At 43.1% G+C, this 23857-nt stretch overlaps 2 protein-coding genes across 2 annotated transcripts in view; one reads left to right on the forward strand and one right to left on the reverse strand.

Annotated features, from left to right (window-relative positions):
• The window catches only part of LOC135920382 (venom metalloproteinase antarease TserMP_A-like), a 36664-nt gene extending 26561 nt beyond the window's left edge, over positions 1-10103 (forward strand). Inside the window, exons 10-13 of the mRNA XM_065454635.1 lie at positions 2272-2439; positions 5853-5994; positions 6120-6263; positions 9849-10103. Coding sequence (XP_065310707.1) covers positions 2272-2439; positions 5853-5994; positions 6120-6263; positions 9849-10013 — 619 coding nt within the window. The 3' untranslated portion in view covers positions 10014-10103. The remainder of the gene's footprint in view (positions 1-2271; positions 2440-5852; positions 5995-6119; positions 6264-9848) is intronic.
• A 9114-nt stretch (positions 10104-19217) lies between these two features.
• LOC135920397 (venom metalloproteinase antarease TserMP_A-like) overlaps positions 19218-23857 on the reverse strand; it is a 31737-nt gene continuing 27097 nt past the window's right edge. Inside the window, exons 13-14 of the mRNA XM_065454655.1 lie at positions 22062-22181; positions 19218-19359 (exon numbers count right to left, since the gene is read on the reverse strand). Of these exons, the coding sequence (XP_065310727.1) occupies positions 19318-19359; positions 22062-22181 (162 nt within the window). The 3' untranslated portion in view covers positions 19218-19317. The remainder of the gene's footprint in view (positions 19360-22061; positions 22182-23857) is intronic.

The following is a 23857-nucleotide window of genomic DNA, read 5'->3' on the forward strand; positions in this document are numbered from 1 at the left end:
GAATCACGCGATTCGTTAGTCAATGCGACAAATGTCTGAATGCTCATGGAGGCTACTCTTAAATAAAGTACCCCGCTTGTCATATATTCGCACTGCCTCACTTTCATTTGACTCGCGCTCGTATATTTCGTAGAACTCCTGCTTTTTAAATGTGCCCTCTGTTGCGACTATAATTTCGGTGTAATTACTCACGATATACGACCGGTGACATCTGCTCCTGTGTAATCCATTGGAACAAATGACAGCGTCATTGATATTTTTCACTTGCCGTTGCATCTGTACAAGAATGTAAACAAGGTTCTTGAACAACAAAGTTTCATTACCCTGTTTGTTCTCAACTTGTTCATTTCATGGCCTTTACATTTTTTTATATCAGTGGCATGCACTCTTTGCTGGTTTCGAACTGATGTAATTGTAAAGTTGGTGTAATATTTTCTTTACTTATTAAATAGACAAAAACACGGAAGCATTGATATCAGTTATCTTGGGCACAATTTTTGGCACATACGAGTATTCTTTATAAGAAAGTACACAATTTACTTGTTTTCACAATGCGTAGCGTTCAAGAATTCGTTTGCAGCATCTTTGGAAGTGGCAATGCAGTTATTATTAATGTATTTCATCGCTCGGCAAATTGTTTAAGAGGAAGCTTTAGCTCGGGCCCAACACCAACGCGGCCTATTCAAGTACATGTGAAACGCGGGAAGGCTTTTCTGAGATAATCCCTGGATCGCTTTTAATGAAATTTGTTGCATTTCAGAGAAAAAGGTGAATGCTAGTGTCTGTTGGAAGTGGAACATTGATTTAGGGCGTGAATTTTGTTTAAAATATTTTTTTAAATGGAAAGTTAAAAAATATAGAAGCAGGACGTTTACAAACTAATAGCTCTGCATCAAGAACATATATCGCGGTTCTGTAAACGGCATCTACTATAACAATCAAAGAGGACAAATTTGGTGTTTTGATTTGCATGTTACGTAAATTGGTTACGTTGTGTACAAGGGTTCTGCAAAAGTCGTATTTCCATACCAAATTTTTTGAGAATCATGTGTAACACGTCAATTTTGTCCGCTGTAGATGTACTGTTAGATACAATTCACCGAATTGTGACATCGTTTTTTATTGCTGAGTTACAGTTTCAAACTGGATAAGTTTGTTTTCTGAAAATTTGCGATCTTCGCTAATTTTTAATAAAGAGTTAACAACCTAAATGAGAAATTAGAGACAAACAGTAACTAGAATTTAAGTTATTTTTTAATTTAAGAAATGACAAACCTTGTCAAATTCCGTGCAGTGGTTGCCGAGGAAAACGAATTCTATACATGTATTTATATTTGAGCACCGAAGCTAAAGCTTCCTTTTAAGGAGGAGGCCGAGCTGCAACCTAAGCCCCCCCGGGGCCCCAAACAAAATTTCTGGCTATGCCACTGCTAGGACAATAGACCCACACGAAGCGCAGGCTATCAACTCTTTGATGAGAACGACGGAACAAAAGTGTATAAAGCGAGAGTAAGCAAGATGCACGCCGTCGCATGGCGTTTCAAATCGTATGCGCGCCAATGGGTGTTAAGAAATTCGATTTGTGTTTGTCATCTAGTGCTAGTGGCGGTGCGCTAACACACGTGCCGTTTGATCGCGACTCACTTTGGAACGATTCTATGATTTTTCGGTGCCTTTGCTTGTCGCGGGTGGTAACGGTGGTAGTTCCTTCTATGTTCTGACTGGTAAAAACGTTGTTTCACAGTTTAGTGCTCCTCCATGTGACACTGTTCGACTACCGCATTTGTTCTCCTTATGAAATCCAGCGCATCTCTTTCCGGGCAACGTTAAACCTACTGGACTCGGACCATTCTTTGTTTAAAGAACACTGGGACCATGGCCACAACCGTCACTGGCACAAAAAAGCGAGTGGTGCCCTAATGTGTTACTTAAAGCGCGCCAGCTTGAAAGACCGCTTATGGTGCTCCTGTGCATCCTCCCACGCGCGCTCACCCGCTCACTGTCTTCCTCCTCTATTTCCAATTTCCCTTCCCTCCACTGTAGGAAGTGAACCAGACGAGCGTCTGGTTCAATTCAGGGCCTTTCCTCTCCTTGCTTTAGCTCTACTGTTCATAACTTCGTTCTGGTCTTCCTGTGATCCTGTCTTGCTTGGCATGCAATAAAGAAACTGCTTCTATGTCTTTCGAGACCTACGAGCAGCCTTGAAGGTTCTTTTAAAAGGACAGGGCTACTACAAATCTCACGCCTGCTGTCATCGTGCACTTTGCAAAGGCTGGGAGCAAAACACGACGGAGATGGCCCAGACCCGGACATCCCAGGACACCCTGGTGCAGTAGATTGTCCTTGGAATGACGGATACATGATGAGCTACGTCAACAAAGGGCCTGAATACCACCGTTTCTCGCAGTGCAGCTTGGACCAAATCCGGCACGTTTTACGGTAAGAGCGAAAACAACTGTGAAAGCCCAGCCTTTATGCACCTAATTTCTCTCATTGGAAGCTTTTATCTAGATGCGTGTTAACGGAAAAACGCGTTTCTTTCGCAATCGAGAGAACAAATTTTAGAAGGTTTTTGGCATTTAGATGAGAACCTTTGTCGAATGCTAGTAGTAGTTTATTTACAGCTCCAATTTCGTTTACTGAAGATCCATAAATCGTAAATTAAAGAAGAAGGAATTAAGTTCGTAGCTTTTAATCTTCAATAAAGAGAGCTGCGATAATTCTGATAACTCTCTCAATCAAGAAGTTCCACGTTGAACAAATAGATTCCAAGTGTTTTAGCCAACATTTTCAGATTAAAAAAAATTGCATGCGCCAGATAGCACAACTATAGTCCATGAGCTGGTTCACTCGAAGAGGGGGACATTACTTGCACAAATAAATGGAATGAATATTCTACTTATTAACAGAAATCCACTAATTATTTTTATATCTAACTACCTTATGGCACACATTGCAATTGACAAACACTAGCGATGCGGATCCACTTGAACGAATTCTCCGGATGACACGAGTTTCGATATATTTATTTCCGAACACTGCGGATATATGCATTGGTGTTCCAGTTACTTTTGTGGTTCAGTGCATAGAACGACGTCTTATGGAGAAAGTAATTGGAACGACTGTGCATTTTCAGACCAAGTTTGACGGCACTTATCGCGTATATTGTGTCATCTACACACTTATTTTCAAGTGGATGTGGCTTGTAGTCCCACCCGCGATAATTTGTAAATTATAATATGTTCCCCGTAGTAATTAGCTAGAAACCTAGTTAGAGCATTTCAGTTAATTATTCGATTGTGCATTTCATTTATTGTGCAAGTAATGTCAGCCTCTTCGAGTAGACGAACTCATGGACTAGTATTTTGCTATCTGCCACAGACAAGTTTCAACAATTCTTCAGTGTTCCCTGGAGCTCCATACATATTCTACACTCACCCGCACTGAATTGAATTCTGTGGATTTCAGATTTGACTGCTCATACTTGTTGTCTTTGACATGATGTTAGTGGAGTTTCGAAGTTAGAACCTTAATTTTCAGTTGAACAAACTTGTTTACGTTTCTAAAAAACATTGCTCAAGATGCAGGGCATCGTACATTTTTGTTTATGTACATGTTATCTTGTCAATCATACTGCCTTGTTCAAATCATTGCATGTGTATCCCGATATTTTAAATTTGACTGTATTTGCTACGTCCCAGCTCAATTTCTGTCATTTGATATTAGTGTTGCTTCTGAGCTGAATTGGCCGAACATATTATTATAGATCGTTAAAAAGCTATGCACGGCCTTCTTTCGCAAATGCTTATATTGCTTCATTCGTGGCCGTTTTGTATTTCGTTATCTTTCAAACCTAGCGGCTACTCACACAGCTACGCTTCAGTCGCGCTGCTATCGAAACATAAACCTCGATCACTTAAGTTCACACTAGCGTATTTGCAGCGACTTCAGCATATATCATTGCTGCCCTGAAGAAACATACAAACAGTTGCGTGCCTTTGCGTGCATTTGGATATGCGCCTTTACATGTGTACTCGTAATTCTTTCCGCAGTTCACATATCCATTTGAGCAGTGAACCAAGCAGCTAGAGTAAAATCACGATGAAGCGAGCTTACATCCGAGTTTCAAGAGAAAATTTCAGATGATCTTTAAAAGTGCCCGACGAGCATAGCTCAGCATAGCAAGCGGATACTTATTCTCCAATATGATCCCATACTATGTGCTCGCTCGCATTTATTTGCGTTCACACTCGTAGGCACTTACGTTAACACACACTCACAGGTGCTCACTTGCACACATGCTCACATCCACCGAAACTCATGTTGATCCTCACCCCTCGTAAAACCCCCTCTCACTGAATTTCGCTCGTCCTCATGTTAACCAGCCTTCTCTCCCACTAAAACCCCTAGTATTTTACTAGCGCCCTTACCTCGCGCCTGTAGAGTGGGTCTTAGTCACTATACGCGTGAATGTCGGCCTATGCGGAGCAGTCTCTTGAGTTGATGGCTGTTAGTATTTATTCACTTTTCTGGAGTTGTTCAGATAGCAGGGGGAAGGGTGCTAATGTTACTTTCCAAGACTCACCAGGAGCTCTCTTGATCCCACTAGAGTTGGCTAAACATTTTCCAGTACTATACCATAGGGCCTTTTCAAATTCACCTGGGGTCACTGAAGAGAAGTGTAAAGTGGGTCTCAGAACTGTTACTCGCAGTAATTGATAGCGAAAGACAATCCCGGGAGTATGGGGTCTTAGTTTTGATACGGTGCTCTTGGTAAATGAGAGCTCAGGGCTACCCACCAGTCTGTTAGTACCCGTATTCTCAAAATTGCAATGTTCTGCTGGCCGCTTGGTATTAGTTAATTTTTTTTTAGTTGTAAAAGAGTGTCAGATAAATGGAAGCAAGTTTTGTGTTACTTCAGAAACTCCTAGCTCCAGTGTAACTCACAGGCGTTGCAGACCACACTTTAGCAATCTCCTCGGTGAAAAAGCGTTTGCGAAGAAATGAACATATTTGCAGTGCAAAAGATTAAAAGCTACGCATAGACCAGTGGCGGGGGCAGGCTAGTCCAGACCAAGCAACGGTTGACTCAGGGGTACCTACAAATTTTTTTCATTTTCCTGTATCGCAGACCGGTGCTGTGGTGTTACAGGCTGGGCGAACATTCAGAAATTTCACATACAGAACAGAATATTGCCTTATTCCATTCGGTCTTCGAATTGAATGCTCATTCTATTTAAACACGAATATTTTTATAGCAGTTCTAGGAATCATTTAAATCGCAAATGTGTGATGAATTGGACCCTTGCGGTCACATAGTAGACATAAGACACAAGTTATAACGCAGTGGAATGTGATGTACTTAGCTCAGGGAACCAGATTTTTTTAGGATTAACAGCGATCATTCACGCCCACCAATGTACTGCGGGTTTACTCCTAGTGCTGCCTTTGTGGTTTTAAGAAACAACACTTTATGACGTTTAGTGTAATGACAGAAACTTCCTGACGTCTTTAATATGTTGACATATGATAATCAATGGTGAAAACGGATTTTCCTTGTTGTAAATTTATTATAAATGTATTCGCTGTTTGAGTCGATTCCATTTGCTTCTGGAAGTTTTCGATTCGCATTCGATCGGGCTTCGAAAATTGCTTTCGCACACCTCTCCTGTTACATTCAGGGACTGAATTTTTTTAGCATAGCTTACTGTACAGCTCCGAATACACCATGCGTATTTCGTCTGCTGTTGTACTGTCATGGCTGCACTGTTACAAGTTTAAAAAAGGTACTCCACTTCTGTTCACTTCTCCACTTCTGTCGGTGCAGCTCCCTTGCCATTTCTGAATTTCAGCCGTGCAGGACCAGCGTGCTGGAAGGTGTCATCATCGGGCAGCATTGTGAAGCGTGTGTACCCAGGAATGACGGTGACCTTTAAAAAATTTTGCAGTGCCTTGCCAACCGACAAGGAAAACTCCACGTATGAATACGTCACCGTAAGAATAAAACGTTTGCCGTATCAATATTTTGTACTCCTAGTGGGAGTATAAACGGTCTTGCGTACAATGCCATTTCGAACGAACATCTTATGAAATTACTTATATTTATGGTTCTCTTGCAGGTCAATCAAAGCTCTTGTGTCGTGTCGTGCCATTTTTCTAAAATGTACACGTATGTATGGTCTAATGGAGTAAAGGAACGTTACAAGATTTCCTTCACCAAAAAACAAGACGCGTTGGACTACATGCAATGTGGCCCCTATCATGTAAGCACCGGCCGGCAGACTTACAACTTACGCATGCTTAGTACACATCGGAGTAAAGCGCTTGAACATTAAGAAGCTCTCAGGTTACAAACATCAAAACGTGGTGGTATTATTTAGAGAGGAACTGCAAGTAGGAGAGGTGTTGTACATAACGGAGAAAATTGTGTAGTTAACCTGCAGGAGCGTTGTAAAAAAAAGGAGCCTAGGCAGAAGACAGTTTTATACTAAGGTCACTAAAAAGTGTGAGAAAAGGATAATTGAAAGGCAGGCAGGTTCACTAGTACTTGACTCGTTTAACTACCGTAATATTAGAAGTAAATCTGATGCTCCAATCCTGACAGTCACATTTGTAGTCTGGCAAATCTGTTCAGCCAAAACATTCGCTGTGGAGGAAGCGTCAAGGAAGCGTAATATTGTCATCCCTAAAGAGTATTGCCATAGCAGGAAAGGAAACCCATACAAATTTCTCCGAAATAAAACAGTAGTTGAAGAAAAACACGCTCTTGTGCGAAGACAGAACCTGAAACCAACGCATATTCGGTGCGCCCGCTCTACAATTTGCGTGAGCTAACTAGGAGGCTAGCAGATCGCAGAGCTAGGCTGAAGCGCAAGACACAGAATATGGCAAATATTTTCTGAGGATGCCTGCAAGTGGAGGAAATTTCATGCAAGGGAAATGGTGTCACGCACATAAGCGTTTAGCACGAAACTACAAACGAAACCCATATAGGCTTCTCAGAGGAAAAAAATACGTTTTTGTAGCTTAGGGATACTCCGGAAATCATGCAATGCTTTCATTTCACTGTCGTTGTAGTCTGTGCGGCGGGGGCCTTCGTATGATAAGGCGTGCCTTTGACCCCCCCTCCCCCCCCCCAAAAAAATAACTTCTTTTAGTGTACTCTGCAGTTTAGTTGTACTTCGTGCTTGCCTCGAAACTTTATTCATTGATGTTAGGCGTACACGTGAACAACTAAAGTAATTTAATTGTGTGGCATCAGCGAATGTGCAGTTACACACGATCAATGATATGTTTAGAGGACAGAAAACGAAGAAAAAACACCTTTCGGATCAGCGCTTCTTTGGAAAAAGGCAGTAAACACATATATAATTTTCGAAGAATAGTAACACGAACCTTTTTTAGAAAACATCTCAAGTAATGAAAACAAGAAATTACATATTAACTTATCATGCGACGAATTGTTGGGCGAGCTGGTCACAATTCTTCTTGGGTACTAGGTGCCAAAAGACACATGACACAAGGAAGGAGACGGGACAGAGCGCCACTTACAACTGCTTTATTCGGAGGCACACCACACACTTATATACCCGTCTTAGACGCAAGGAACACAATCACATCAAGACTGATATGGAAGCGAAGTGTTTAAATATTTCGTTTAAGCCATATATAAAGATACTGACGGGTCGCTGACGCATATGCTTACTTTCTTTCCGATAAAGAAAGCTTCAATTACTTCCCGAGCTTTTTGATCTTTACTCTTTGCTAGGATGTCTTGCAGGGGCGCGAATCTTAGCAAAGCGTAAAGATAAAAAAGCTCGGGAAGTAACTGAAGCTTTCTTTATCGGAAAGAAAGGAAGCATATGCGTCAGCGCCCCGTCAATATCTTTATATATGGCTGAAAAGAAATATTTAACCAGTTCGCTTCCATATCAGTCTTGATGTGATTGTGGTCCTTGCGTCTAAGACGGGTATATTAGTGTGTGGTGCGCCTCCGAATAAAGGCAGTTGTAAGTGGCGCTCTGTTCTGTCTCCTCCCTTGCGTCGTGTGTGTTTTCGCGCCTAGTACCCAAGATGAACTGTACTTTTTGGAAACGAGCAGCAAAACAAAATATCAGCTAAAGATGTCGACAAACACTGCAAGGTGGGGAGGGGACTTCGAGCGTGTGACAACGCGAACATCGGAAAAATTTAATGTCAGACGGCATCACTACATCAACAATTTGATTGCATGCTGTTCCACATTTTTATTATTCTACGCTCTCCGACCCTCGTTTCTCAACGCTTCAATTCTTTTGAAAGGCCTAAGTTCTTGTGAGCTGCCAACATTTCTTGAGTCTCCTAGTGATCCTTATACAACCTCATCAGAAAAACATGCAGTAGATGAATGCATAAACAAAAGAGTCCAACGCTAAACATAAATATAATATAAGCCTTGAAGCGGTATGAGCCTTGGAATAGAAGATGAAGAAGCGCAGGAGTCTGGGTTCAGGAGAAGAGAAGGAGGAAGTGAGAATAAAATGTAGACAAGATGGACGCCAGTTCCACAGCAATGCTTTACGTTTACTGTGTCCTTTAAGTAGGAACGCTACAAGCCTAATAGAGTTTATGAATCGATTTTGCAGTATCTGCACGAAACGGACTTACATGCTTATATTTAATTCAACTCTGACGTTATTCCGCGTGACAACCGAAGTGAATAAAAAAAGTTCTGACGATGCACACTTAGCGCACTCAGTATTTCCCAGCATCAACTTGCGGTATATTCCTTCTTAGTGGGTACTTATCACACTCATTTTTTTCCGAGCATGGTTAATGTCATCTGGTTTGTCTGAGCTGTACTGGCTTCAGAGAGCTTGCATGTCATTAGGTTATGGCTATCAAACACGCCTTTTACCAGGCGTAATGTGGTACTTTCGCGAGAGTAAATGTTTATTTCTCGAAGCGTAGCTACAGCTATGCTTGATGGGCTCGGCAAACCGCGAAAGTGTGTTTAGCCTTTTCTCTCGATGCTCCTGCACTCTCCTCAGCGGATAAGTAAACTTTATTTATTCATTCAACTAATATCTAAGTTCATGTGCGCTCTACTGTCCCAAAGAGTCAGCTTTAAAGAGAGCCAGGCCATTTTAAGCGTCATTAGGTTATGAATACTGAGCACGTCTATATGTTTGACTAGAATCATCCCGTTCGTAATACTCTATGTTCATCACCCACGCTTGCCTAGCCTGATGCGCAAGCAATGTGTTTAGATTTGCGTAAGCGTTACTGCCTGGCCGCAGCAAACAACAGTTGCGCAGGTGTGATACGCCAGACAATACTAAAGTATAGATTTGTCTTCGGTCGTATTGGTAAGAGATGTTACGCCCGCCGTAGTTGCTCAGTGGCTATGGTGTTAGGCTGCTGAGCACAAGGTCGCGGGATCGAATCCCGGCCATGGCGGCCGCATTTCGATGGGGGCGAAATGCGAAAACACCCGTGTACTTAGATTTAGGTGCACGTTAAAGAACCCCAGGTTGTCGAAATTTCCGGAGCCCTCCACTACGGCGTGCCTCATAATCAGAAAGTGGTTTCGGCACGTAAAACCCCTTAATTTTTTTAAAGAGATGTTATACTTATTATCATACTTACCCGTGAGACACAGGCCATCGTACAAGCATGCACAACGAATCAAATCAATTACGCTAGAACAGTTCGCAACAAAGGTATGAGCAAGTCACTACATATAAGGAGGCTAGTATTGGCCACTGCAAGAGGTCAACAGAAAGCAGTCCTTACGAGCGAGTTTTAGCGAGTTTGCCCCCCATTTCCGTCGATGAGGACACTACACCTGTTAACTGTCTTCTCTGCAGGTTTGCATACAAGGAGTGTGCATCGAAAAGCCTGACGTTGCGGGACAGACATATGGACCAACTGATGTCGTCGAGACCTCTTATGCACCAATTACCTCAACACCGACGGCGAAAACTCCGAGAAGAAGGATGTTCCCGGTGCGGCACAGGACAAGGAATTGGTGACTGATGCGGTGATAACACAAATGTGGAATCAGTGCGCGCACTGCTAATGTGAATTGTACACAATCTGTAATGAATGAAATACGGTAATACAACATCGCTTGCGATGCATTCTGCCGCATGGTGAAACGTTCATGCCTTTTGCTTAAGGTGTGAGCCTCACGTTGTTGCCTTTTTGACTTGTCTATATGACGCCTTGTAAGCTACTGTGGTGACCCGCCGTGGTGACGTATGGACTGCGACATAGCACTGCTCAGCCCAAGGGCTCGGAATAAAATCCCGAGCGATGCCACCATATTTAGATGGGGGCAAAATGCTAAAAAGCCCATGTAGCATGCGTTGGGTGCACGTTAGCAGACCCCACGGAGTCAAAATTAATTCACATCCGCAGTCCTCCTCTACGGCGTGTCTCATGCCCATATGGTGCTTCTGTCACGTAAAACTACATAATTTATTAATGACGGTCTCGTATTCCTTTGCGCAAGTTGGCCTCGCTTTAATCTTAGTCCCGTTCTCGAGCAGTTTGCAATATTCGGTTTGGAACGTGACGTATGCGCCAGATGTTTCAAAAAGTAATCTTGCCATGAGAGGAACCTGCGTGAGATTACGGCTTGATGGTTCACAGTCACTACCCTACATCCACGATTTCCCAGTCAGTATCCTCCATTCACGATTTCCTTACACACAATGCATCATTAAAACCCGTACTAAATAACAAATGCACGCGAAACACGGACTTGTGGTTTACACCGCGTTTCCGCACGAACTACAAGTTACAAACCCTTGAACATAACTTACCTAGTATCTTAAACAGGTACAAGAATACCATAGGCTTTACTTTGAAACAGCTTAAAGAATATTTCCCAAACATGTAGCTTTATAATAATGTTAATAATCAGGATGAAATGCAGACTGCACAAGTGGATTTATTTTCAATCACGACTATACATCGAACCTACATTATTGCTGGAAATGGATATGTTATAAATTTTGTACTATTAGTAAATCTGTGAGCTGTTGTACTCCAATTTTCGGATTATTTTGTGTATTTACAATATATGCGTGTGTTAGTATATATCTGGAGGAAAATGTACGTGTCACACCTGTATTTGTTATTAATTGCTATATTTTTATCATAAATCTGTTTCATCTTCAGAATGTCACCACTGCTAAAAGTTTCCAGGTTGCGCGGGCCTGGTCAAGCTGTCAAAATACAGCTTTTTGTCCAGGTACCCCTGCCAGAAATGTCTTTTTTTCAGGAAAATAAAAACTGAATGAATGAATGAATGAATGAATGAATGAATGAATGAATGAATGAATGAATGAATGAATGAATGAATGAATGAGTGAAGCGTGAAAAAAAATGGCCTAGTGTTTAGATCGTTGGGCTGCTGTACTGGAAGACAAGTTTAATCTTTCGATTGGTCGCGCACATTTTTATAACATTATAGGCCTACTGCAGCCATTTATGAGGTAGCCAGCAGAAAACTCAAAGTTGGCTGAGCCTACGCGAGGCTGTCACAGTACACAGCAATGCTCGTAATAGATATGAAGTAGAGGAACGTCACTTTGATAAATCACAGTGTGCAATGCCACCCACTGTACATGCGGGCGCAGCTGTTGGAAGGTCAAACCATCACAATCCAGGTATGCTATCACATACTTCTGACCCATTTTTTCTGAGAACCATCTCCGTGTGTACGACACTCTACAATGACAGCTTTTCGTTGCCGCTGAATATCCGGTGGGCAGTGAAAGAAACGATGAATGACACCGATGGTTCTAACATATCTAAAAAAACTAGAATTAATTGACAAGAAAAAGAAACCTTAACGCGAAATCATTACAAAACAACATGGACTTCATCCTACAACTCAGAAGCCTTCAACGAGTGCCCTTGGCAATATTGACTTTCCTTGGCATGTGACACAATATCTTGGCGTGCTTTCGACGAGTCGCAGGGAGCGTCGCTTCACTTGTGAAAGGGGTGGAGAAAAGGTGAATCGCAGGTTTCTGTTGCTTCCATTATTTATACCTCAGTTGTTTTATGCAGCAAGCATTTAGTACAGCACCTGAACAGCCATCTTGAAATATTGAAACAATTTATTCTTCGAGACTTTATACCTGTATGTCGGAGTGAGTGAGTGAGTGAGTGAAACAACTTTATTTGGTCCACTATAGACGTGTAGACGGAGTAACGAAGGATTAAGGTGGTCAGGAAGCTGGGAATAAGGTAGAATATGCGCTTCAAAGCGGGTCAGTAGACATCGGAGTCTAGATTTGGTGTTCTTTGGCGATAGTGGCTGCCTCGGGAAGGCGGTGGTCCCAGGTTCGAGTACCTGACCAGGACGAATTTTTCTTCAACTGCGAGGCTTTTTCTTTCAAAGAAGCCGTATGGATTTCCTTTGTAGCAATTGCTACGATTGGGTGGATGTCTGATTTTCCCTTAATGAGGCCTAAAGATGCGCCAATAGCCTTGTGTTTTATGCTCTGGGGAGCATGAAGGTTAGTTTTCCCGATGAGTGGGGAGTCGTATTTGAATGCACGTTTTTGACAAGAGCGGTGATATATGCGTTCAGACTGCCATGACGAACGCCACGACAGAGTCACGCAGGCAGGCAGATCTCGACGTTTCTAAATAAGACTCTGAACGTGAGTTATTCTGACAATATTAAAGACCTTTTAGTTATTATTTTTCTTTCTGTGCTTGTCCGTTGTCGGAAAGAACCAATTGGCATTCTTTTTGCTTGTATTTTAGTAGTAATGCTAATGCTGCTCATATTCTTTTTTAACGCGTCCATTTTCAGGGAAGATATTCTGACGAGAGGAGGCATGAAGAACATTTCAGCGTATTATTATTATTATTATTATTATTATTATTATTATTATTATTATTATTATTATTATTATTATTATTATTATTATTAATATTTCGCGTGCAGCATTGTTGCAGTTCTTGCGTCCACTTCACTTCTGAATCCCTATTTAAGGAGGCGACCTGAACTGATTAAACATCACATTTTACGTAGGGAGCTTAAAATCATTATCTTCCTTAAGTGAGTAAAAATACACGACTGCAGCTTGTACGTTGGCGTTTAAGTTCGAGAGGTAGCTATTGCATTTTCTACGTTTCGTGTAAATAAAGAAATATTAAAATATTCTTGAATTTCACGCATCAAGCGGGTATGATAATGAAACATTTACTGCCACCCTTTGACACGGGACATGACTTTTATTCTTGGCACATTTTTTTTATGCGCGACCTGAATATAGGTTGAAGGGTATCTGAACTGTGACAAGTAAATTTACGCTTGATAAAGGTTGTGTTCTGCGCACTCAAGGTTGCGGAAATGGTGACGCACGAGGATCAACCTTTCGTGTCTGAACATAAGCTGACAGATCGGTAAAAACACCTCTCCCTCAAATGACACGCCATCAAGCTTGCCGCTTGTGGATATAAATAAACTGTTGTGGGCCGGTTACAAGAGTCTGCAGTTCAAACTCGTATTCATGAATGATAAAGAGAACCATGGGAACTTTTCATTGGTCGGGGAAGTGGAACATCCAGCCCTTTGTAAATTTCGCGGCTGCCGTGATACTCTGCGTGGAAGGTAAGCTGGTCTCTTTATTCCCTATTGCTGATAAATGATTCTTGCTCTATGGAAATCGCTATACTGGTGCTGAGTAGTGCCAACGTAAAAAGGCTTCATCTATGAGACAGGTTAGGTTATGGTATGTGTTTCAGGTTATGGTTATGGGTATATCGTTACATGCATGTACAAACGCACTTCGTGTCGAGGTTATTATTTTCTACCACTCATTTGCTAGGCCGTTTAGGCCAATGAGCCCGCGCTATTCGTTCCAAAGCGTCAGGACTTTTTCAAGAGAAGCTTGCATTGGCTCACAAGTGGCGTTGTCGTGGTCACGCAAAAGAACCCAGTCGCTTCCAGAGCAGAGAGGCTGCGGGAAAGGGCGGTTTGTAGAGTTGACAGCTGCGCCGGCGCTGGAGCGTCAGTCATTAACAAGGATTCCAGTCGCATAGGCGCTCACTCACGCCGCGCGCACAACCAATCAGAGCCGTTTCGCTTCCACTGGGGAGAGAAATGGCAGGAAAGGGTATCGCGCGCACTGAGCCGGCTTCGTTTCCGTGCAGTTGAGCGTCGGAAAACGGATGCGACGGCCACGCGTTGTGCGTTCCCCCGAGGAACGGGCAGCCTTCGACGAACGGCGGCGAGAACGCGTCCATGAAGTGGCTAGCCGTTGGCGCGCCGATCTAGCCGGTACAGTCGCCCGAGCCCAAGTAATCCGACGGCAACGAGAAGCAGATCCCGAGCTGAGGGAATGGGAGGCCGAAGACATCGGGCACCGTTACTTATGGGCTACTTCACCGTGACGGAGTTCGCGTGCGCGCAGGACAAGATTCGCGTACTTCCCTTTTCGGATAGGAGAAGCGTTGGTTCTTCTTTTTTTCTATTTTATTGGTGAATATTCGGTGCTGGTATATGCCTGTTTGCTGGGGCTTGCATTCGACGCACGCACAACGCATGTATAACAGAAGTACAAATACCTCCGGCAAGATACCGACCGTGGCAACGCGAAACCCTTGTGGGCTGGACGAAGAAAAGGTCTATTAAGAAATGAAAGAAAAAGAAATTGTGAAAGCGACAGAAATACACTTGGTAATTCACACTTAACCAAGCAATTGAATGCATTACAGCGCTGTGTATGTCGTCTATCGCTGTCCTTGTCCTTTGCGCTGTACGTTATTTTTGAGCATTACTCTTGATTAAAATAATGTCACTTATACGATTCCTCCAAAAGTTAACGCCCTTAATGTCACGCTCTTCGTCCTTGTGTATATTGTAAAGCTTGGGTAAAAAGCATTATGTGTATGGCCTAGACTTTATACCCCAGCTGGCAGGGCAATGTACCCTAGGAAAGATGGACGCATCATGATCTGCGTTAACATAACATAGGCCCTGCTCATCGCACTTTTTCAACATGCACCTTAAGCTAAATAGGACGTGTGGTCAGGTAAGACCAAACCCTTATTTCGCTTTCTCCGGCAAATATCGAAGCATTGTACTGTACCACAAACGCGCTGTTGATCTTCATGTTATAAACGAGACTAAATTCATCAATAATGCGCTAATATCTTCAAAATGTAAACAATAATCTGCAGTGATGTGGTACACCATGACACTTTGTGAAGACAAGGTCTCTATAGCTGACTTAATACGGAGTAGGTATATCTGGGAGACCGTGACCTTGTTACTACTTCCAGAAGGAAATCCGTCATAGTGAAGCACCAAAGGTATCAATATGTAGATTCTAATGATACGAGAAGCAAGAACCAGCCGAGCAGTAAGTAAAATTAACGTTGCCGACATGATTAGCGCCAATACAATAAAAATTAACCAGATAACGCTGTGCCCCTGTAAAGGGTGCACCACCTTAAATATAGTCATACCGAGGCTAAGCTACCGTACCGCACACTTTCAGGAAACCGAGTCAGTTGGCTTGGACTAAGGGCTCGCGCGAGGAAACGAAATCTGGAAGGCGGCTTCGGCGACGCCCACAAGAAGCGATAAGTATTTGCAGAGTAAGCAAAATTAACCATGCGGGCCTAATCACTGCCAATATAATCACAAGTAAATGATGCATCATACCATCTCCATGATTGGCCCACCTGGTTATTTAGTCAAAAGGGTAAGGGTCAACTAAATTAATTCATTTCAGGGGTTTCACGAGCCAAAACCATGACGTTATAATCAGGCACACCTTAGTGTGGGATATCTGATTAATTTCGACCACCTGGGGTTCTTCAACGTGCATCTGATGTATGGTACACGGCCGTTTTTGCAGTTAACGAAATCACACCTAAATTCCCATTGGCTGCGACGCCATGTCATGAGTCCACCTCGGTGGAGTTTGCATTGGATGCGACGCCACGTCCATGAGCGCGCTTCCACAGAACAGAGCGGGCGAAAGGCAACACCTTGTGCTGCTTTAGAGCGCCAGGTGTTGTGTGAGACAAGAGGGCATCACCGCGACGCCACGTCACTCTCGTTCTCGCTGTCGGCACCAGCGCTCCTCAACGGAGTCGAGCCAAGGCCTCCTAAATAGCAGGCCTGTGCACTCTGCTTTGTGAAGTCGTACTACTTGGATCGAAATTTCCACTGTCAAGCCCCGGGTGATGAAAGCGATGGTGCCCAAATCACCGCGGCTCAAGGTATGTTCTCACTTGTGGAAGTAAGCGCGCGCAAGGCGGCGCGCTTATTTCGTCGTCTTCTCGTCTCGTGTCCCATCTACGCTTTGCGCTGGTAACACCAGGGAGGAAAACCAACAAGCTCAAGCTGATACTTTATAGAATTCTTGCCGCGAAAGCGGCTTTCGCGGCGCGTGTTTTTAAGCTCACCACCTTGCGCGCGCTTATTTCCGCAAGTGAGGACGTACCTTTACGCGAGAGCATCCCAACTAGATTCTATGGCACTCGGGCAGTGCAGCATGACGTCATGGATCGAAGTGCACAGAAACGTTGGCAGAGCGGGTGAATGGGAACGTCTGCTGCCATGATAACACGCCAGGCGCTGCGTGAAGAGAGAAGGCACCGCTGATGCTTTATGATGCTTTACTCACAGCGCAAAAGTCGAAGGACTCCTCAGCGCCATTCAATTGGAAATTAATGCTTTCGCATTGAGATATGATGAGAGATGCTTAGGCGTCTTTGGATTTGTTTTTCTTGTATAGGATTGAGGTGGCGAGGAGGAGGGAAGGGGGCGGGAGTGACCATAGAAGTCGCTGAATGCAAACTGCCTAGTAATCTATCTCGCAATTTATTCCTTTGGTCGAAACAGCGAGAAAAACAAACACGAAAAGAGGAGTTAACATGAGAGAGCGCTAAATAATTTTACTGTAAATTCTGGGGGTTTGAGTTCCAAAACCACGATATGATTATGAAGCGGGTCGTAGTCGGTAATTCCTGATTCGTTTTGACGGCTTGCGTCTTTATTAAGCGCCTAAATCTAGGTGCACGAGCATTCTTGCATTTCGCCGCCGTCTAAATGACGCGCTTGCAGCCGCGATTGAACCGGCGACCTCGTGCTCAGAAGCACAACGCCATTGGCACTGAGCTACCGCAACAGGTCCATAGAGTGCGCGGACTGTCGACTAAATTTATTTGTAAAAAATGCATACAAGATGCAGATTCGTTTTTTTCGCAGATGACAGATCGAATTCCTGCCGCCCGCTGTGATAGATTTCATTCCATTACGCACGCGTTCATGGTCATAAATCAGTTGTATTACGCGGTAATATTCGTGTAATATTTACAAGTAAATTCATGCTACGTAATAAATTAGCAAAATAAAAGCGAATTTTTCAGCTTCCTTACATTTCATGTCCGTCGAGAAAAACCAGTTAACGTTGAAAACACTCGTCCCGCAGATTATGAAGTTTTGAAGTAGATATTTTAGTGATATTGCCTTCTCAAAACGCAATAGACACTGCTTTTCGGTCTTACTTCCTTGTTACGAATTTATTCGCCTTGCCAGACATTTGCTTCCTTGTCTTGCTTGTGTTGTTATTCCCGTCATACATAGTATGACGGGAATAAGAGTAGCCAGAGGAAAATATGTTTGCAAAATGTATACAGAGAGAAGCTACAGCCAAGATGGCAGAACAACGAACACTTCGTTCATCGTTCTCTTCGTCTCCTTGCTGGCGCCTTCTCCAACATGCGGGAACGCCTTATCACATAATGTACCCACATGGGTGAACAAAAAAATATAATCGTTAGAGCTTGTGATGCATGAGAGTGATAACATCATTATATTATTATAGTGACTATGCATCAATAAAGCGATGTATAGTGTGACATCATGCTCAAATGTACGGTTTCACATATAACCGACAGAGAGTAAAGAAAGTGCTCAGAATTCAGACAATCTTTAAATATTGTATTGTTCACATGGAGGATGTTCTGCGAGGTCATAGTTATCATATGACTCTGGTTAAAGGGAGGGTCAATCGAGTCATTGCTTTTATTGTTGGCAGGTGTGCATACAGAGCGTCTGTAAGGACCAACCACCCGAGACGAAGTTAAGACCCTAGATGGTGTAATGAACGACGATGGGTCCCCGAATGAAGTGTACTAATTACGAATTTAATTTGACGCTGTTTTCAGGACTAAGAACGGGAAGGTTTTCGAAAGGAATCTGGTTATGAGGCATGCTCTAGTGGCGAGCTCCGGGTAGATTTTGACCACTTGGGTTTTTCTAACGTGCATCCAGAACTAAATACACTAGCTATTTTTTCCATTTTCGCCATCGAAATACAGTTCATAAGGTCACGATTGGGGTCAAATCCGCGACCTCGGGCTAAGCAGCGCTTCGTCATGGCCACGCAACAACTACAGCAGGCTAAGAATGTAGTTCAGAGTGGGAGGAAGCGCTGAATTCTGCTGATAGGTTGCCTTGACCATTCCGAAACAGTCTTTGGCTGCCTGCCAATGGACATTTTTTTTCCTGTGTGCATGCACCTACCCTCACTTCCAGCAGGACTAACACCCCCTATATGGCACAAGGCCTGTGCATTGCACTATATGACGTCGTGTTTCCAGGCCCGAAATTTCCATTGCCAAGCCCAACGTGACGAAAGCGGTGAAGCTGGGCCCAAGCTGGCCTACCACTACTGTCACTAGCACTACGCGTACGTTGTTACGAAATGTTGTGCTGGCATACGACGCTGAGGTGAAGTTACGTATGTTAACGCGTGATTCCCTACGTAGGACAGTAACTAATGATGCGTTTAATTTTACGGTTTGGTTAAAGTGTATGTTAATGTTGTGGCTAATATGATGGTTTTGTTAAAGTGTACTAACATGTGAACAAAATGTGTGTGCCTCTGCTGTTGCCTTTGCCAGTATGGGGGCGAAGGACTCCCTCAAGCCATCCTTGAATCTATATGTGATAAACCAATAAAGAATCAATCAATCAGTGCGAGCGACGTGTCATCCTAGGCATAATTCCAGACAGCTGCGCTCACAGCACTGCCTGCTGTGTTCACTACTTCTCCAAGTTTCGCGATGAATAGAACAGCAGCTTGCATAAATGATAGAATGTGGTCATCTTGACAGAGCCTTTCATAGCAAAATAACTTAGTGAACATAGCAGCTTATTTATTTATTTATTTATTTATTTATTTATTTATTTATTTATTTATTTAGAAAAACGTTGCTGTAGTTTAGAAAGCACACTGAATGCTAATGGCTTAATTTCCTGCTCGCCTCTTTTCGTTCGATGATGCTTTACTTCTTGCGTTTGGCCTTGCAGTAACCGCTGTAGCATTCCTGTATAAATTAAAAAAAAAAGAAAGAAGAAGGTGTCTGTATATGCACGTTTCTGTCCGCTGCAAATCACAAGTACTCATATGCTGGATATGGAGTTACGTGATACAGCAAATTTTGCATGTTAATTGTATGAGTTCCGTGAATAGTCCTGCATCGTACCTGTCTAGTACAACGTCTAGGTTTACTTGACACCATCATCCGAATTCACTAACACCTTATTTTGCACAGACGGATGTATTCAAGTATTCTTTTTTCCCTGAACTATAACAGACTGGAATAACTCGTTGTTGCCTGTTTCTATTGATTGATTCATTGTACTACTATTGTGTCTTACCACCATACTTGATTGAATATTGCACTGTATTATTGTTGTGTATAACCACCCTGCTTGGACCTGATCTAGGTCTGCAGTATGGAATAAATAAATAAATAAATAAATAAATAAATAAATAAATAAATAAATAAATAAATAAATAAATAAATAAATAGGATACTGAAATTGTTTTGGATATGTTGGTGGAGGCCTACGGAAATGCTTTAGAAATATGAAAAAATCCACCAAAGAATATATTTTTACTTTTGTTTAACCAACCTCACTGTAGGTACGGAAAAGCTATATGCAAAATAATTTTGATTTTTCGACGCGATTTCAGCCTAAATCTTAGGTCGTGACGTGAATAATCTGGCCTGGTTACTGGCACCCGTAACTGATTGCTGCTAAAGTGGATGCTATCGATTGTAGTGCCAGTGATGTTATGTTTTAAATTATACGCGGAAAATGTGTCTAAACGTAAAAAAAAAATTGCACTGCGCGAGGGAACAAACTTAGTCCTGAATTCACTAAAACTTGCAGGTTTATGTATTATGAATTAGAGTTTTTTTCTTCATTATATAAGCAGAAAGGGCGAGAAAAGATGCTTTCTCAGATTGATATATTGAACCGTTTTCACCCGAAAGCAGAGGAAAATGGGAGGGCATGTCTTTCTGCTGCGCTTACGCAGGACGTTCCAGCTAACAGAAAACTGTTATAAAAAAGGCGAAAGCAAAAGGTAAAATATGCAAGTATGAGACCTACGGCGTTTATTCGTCAGTACTCTTTCACCAGAGAGAGAGAGAGAATAAATTTTTGTGCACTAGTTACCTGGCTAATTGCCCAAGCTTAATGACTCAACTTCTAAATCATCGAAATAAGCGCGTCGCTACCGATGGGAAAGCTCTGCGTCTTAAAACATCCCATTCGGCCATTTTCAGCGCGCCATGTGCCATGCAGTTAATTGTTTTCGGCGCAATTCTTTAGCGCGCGAAATATTCCTCGCGTTTAATTACACCTGTAAAATGTGACCGCGTGTTTGCGCGCCCGAACACCGCGACTTGTCCGAGTCGGCGACCGCCTCGAAGCGTCAACGTTTCGGTGTTTGCTTTCGCTCGCAGCCACGATCACAGCCATCGCACAGCGTAACCATGGAGCTCAGTTGTCGAATTCAATTCTCGCACCGCTGAGGTCGCTCCACGCGGGCTTGCTAGCACGTGGCTCGTTTATTTCACACGCTATGAATAAAAGGCGGCCAAGGCACGCCGAAAACGATTGAATGGCATGTTTCGGGAGCCGGTAACCCATTTTTCATCGAAAGTCACGCCCTCTGTTTAATATAGCTTATGTTGAATACTTATTCTTATATGAGTCAGGTAATCAGTGCACAAGAATACTCTGCCGTGAAAGGGGAACGCAGTAGGTCTCCTACTCGTACAATGCGCCCGTTTTATTCATTTTTTTTAACAGATTGGACAACGTTAGCTCGGACACCCTGGATTGAAAATTCGCATGTTCATTTAAAAAGCGCGATGTGTAGTTAATAAACGAAGGTTATTCAGCTTTCCGACCCAATCGGACAGGCAGACATGCATATAAACAAAACGGAAACACTCATTTTACCACGTCAATATCAGGTATTCTGGGTAAGAAACCATTATTTAACGCAAGATCAGTTTTCAAGTTTTTCATACGAAGTCTCCACCCTGCATATGATCAGCCCAAAAAATTCGTACCATGGGTTACCATGGGTACTCTTGAGAGGCTGCTCATGCGATGGTAGCGTTTTGTACAGCGCATTCGTTCCAAGGGCTCTGGTGAGGCAGTAACGCTCCTGCCAGAAACACATTTTTAGTCTATCACCCCTGCGTACCATACTCTCTATTTTCGTCCTACGCATTAGTTTTCACCTTATGCATAACTGGCGTATTTTAGTACATTTACATTTTACTCACTTTACAGCGAATGTTTTCACACAACCATGCAGACATGTCGCTTATACCCTTATATCCATCGATATATACCACATCACATATCCCATACCATCGACTATGTCATACTTTTTCTTGGTGCTTTTCGATCCTTACTAACCTTTGCGCAACAAAACCCTATATATCATATCAGGCATTTGCGATTATATATGCACTGTACCTCCAGTAAATTTATGTTTCGGAACGCCCGCATGAGACTAGGCATTGCAACAAAGAATTGCCAAATCTTTCTTCAGTGATTACTGTTATCACACTATGTTACGTTAATGTTCTAACCAGTGCCAGCGCCTTTTTGCCTACTGTTCGTTTCGCACTTCCTACACCTACCGGTGTCGAGAGCTTCCTTAGTGCTATGAACGTATTCAGTAAAGAGGTATCTTCTTATGCAAAACGCGTTTTACCTTGTTTTTGCCACAGTTTGTTCCATCTAGGCACCAGTATTCAGCCATTTTAACGTCTCGTTTGTACCGGTCTTTTCCAGGGCAGCACGTTATCTTGCAAAGAGCATCTCCGCTTCTTTTCTGGAGCAGAACGATGCAAACGAGATATACTTTATTGCGCCACAAAAGAAAGGACTAGAGAAACCTGGTGTGCTCTTATTGCGGTTGACAGCTTATCAAGGTTGGGAGATATTTCTTTTTAGGAGTCACAGCGTCATTCCGGGTCACGGCGGCCACATTTAGATGGGGGAGAAATGCAAAAAAGCTCGTCGTGTATACACCGGGCATTCGGTCCACATTAAGCACACCAAGTGGCCCAAGCTAATGCGAATTCCACCCACTACTTCTGCTTCATTATTTTTTCGCCGTTTATGCATCTGAAATTCTACAATTTATTTCAAGTTTACAATAAATGAGTCATAAAGCTCAAACGTGCATAATATTACGCAGTCTGCGATTCTGACTGCTCGCATGTGTGAAAATACCTTTACATTACGAGCCCCGCTTCCTACTAACTGTTTTTTAAAAATTCTGGGCTTTTACATGCAAAAACCACGTTCTGATAAAGAGGAACAGTGTAGTGGGAAACACCGGATTAATGTTGACCATCTGTCGTTCCTTAACGTGCACCCCATCGCACGATACAAAGCGTTTTTTTTTTTTTGCATTTAACCGCCATCGAAATGCGCCAGCTGTGGCCTGGATTTGATGCTGCGAGCTCGTGCTTTGCAGCGCAACCAACGCCCTAGCCACTAAGTAACCACGACAGGTCACTTATTGTAGCGTAAATTTGTCCTTTTAAAGCCTAGACGTAACACGCGGAACACCAATGCATTTTACGGTAATTTCAAGCGAGAGACCACCTGCAGATGGGGCCCACTTTTAGACAAACTTGATATGGGCCCACGTCGAACCCTCAACTGTATGTTTGTGCCGCTAAACTAACTCGTCCATTCAGAGCACGCTTAGCAAAAATATTACTTGGTTCATTTGTTACAGTAATGGGACGCTATGTACGACACGGGGCATCCCGTTTTGTGCATGGAGGAAGAGGAGGAAGTAAACTTTATTGCTCTAGAAAGAGTAATTCAGCGGTCAGGCCGGATGTCTTCATGTTCTATTGGTTGATGACGATCTCCGGCCTGCATGGTTGGCGCCCCTATTCCAGGGCACCACTGAGCGTGGCTGCTCGTCGGGCATGATCCACCAGCCTCCGTTGGAGGCTAGGGTCGCCGCTGGAGAGCACGCTCTCCCACCGCTCTGCACTCGGATTTTCTATTTTGTGGAATGCCTTATTCATATTGCACTCCCATGTGATGTGATAAAGTTTGGGTATTGCGCCACACCACGGCCATGTGGCCCTGTATTGACTTGGGAACATTTTGCACAGTATATGTAAATTTGGGAAAGTTCCTGTCGGCAGCTTTCATGGAGCAGCGTGTGCTCATTCTTTTGCACGCGCAGACGCGCGTGATAGCTCTCATCAGTGAAATTTTCAAACTTGGATCCTATGGGACGTCATGTTTTTTTTTTCAACATTGTTTGTTACGTTTTGTCTCAAATGGCGTATCTCTGTATTTCGTACGACGTCGGTACCTGCTCTACCACAGGGGGCGGAAACTCCCTGTACCTCCATTGGGGCACTGGGCCCCATGCCTATACGCGGCGCCAGCGCAGCTTCCACCACTGGCGGTTGCCCGATATCCAACTAGCAATAATTCAAAAACAAAACAATGCATCTGCATCCATGATTTCAC

This window comes from Dermacentor albipictus, chromosome 10, assembly GCF_038994185.2.
Source record: "Dermacentor albipictus isolate Rhodes 1998 colony chromosome 10, USDA_Dalb.pri_finalv2, whole genome shotgun sequence".
Taxonomy (NCBI): Eukaryota; Metazoa; Arthropoda; class Arachnida; order Ixodida; family Ixodidae; genus Dermacentor; species Dermacentor albipictus.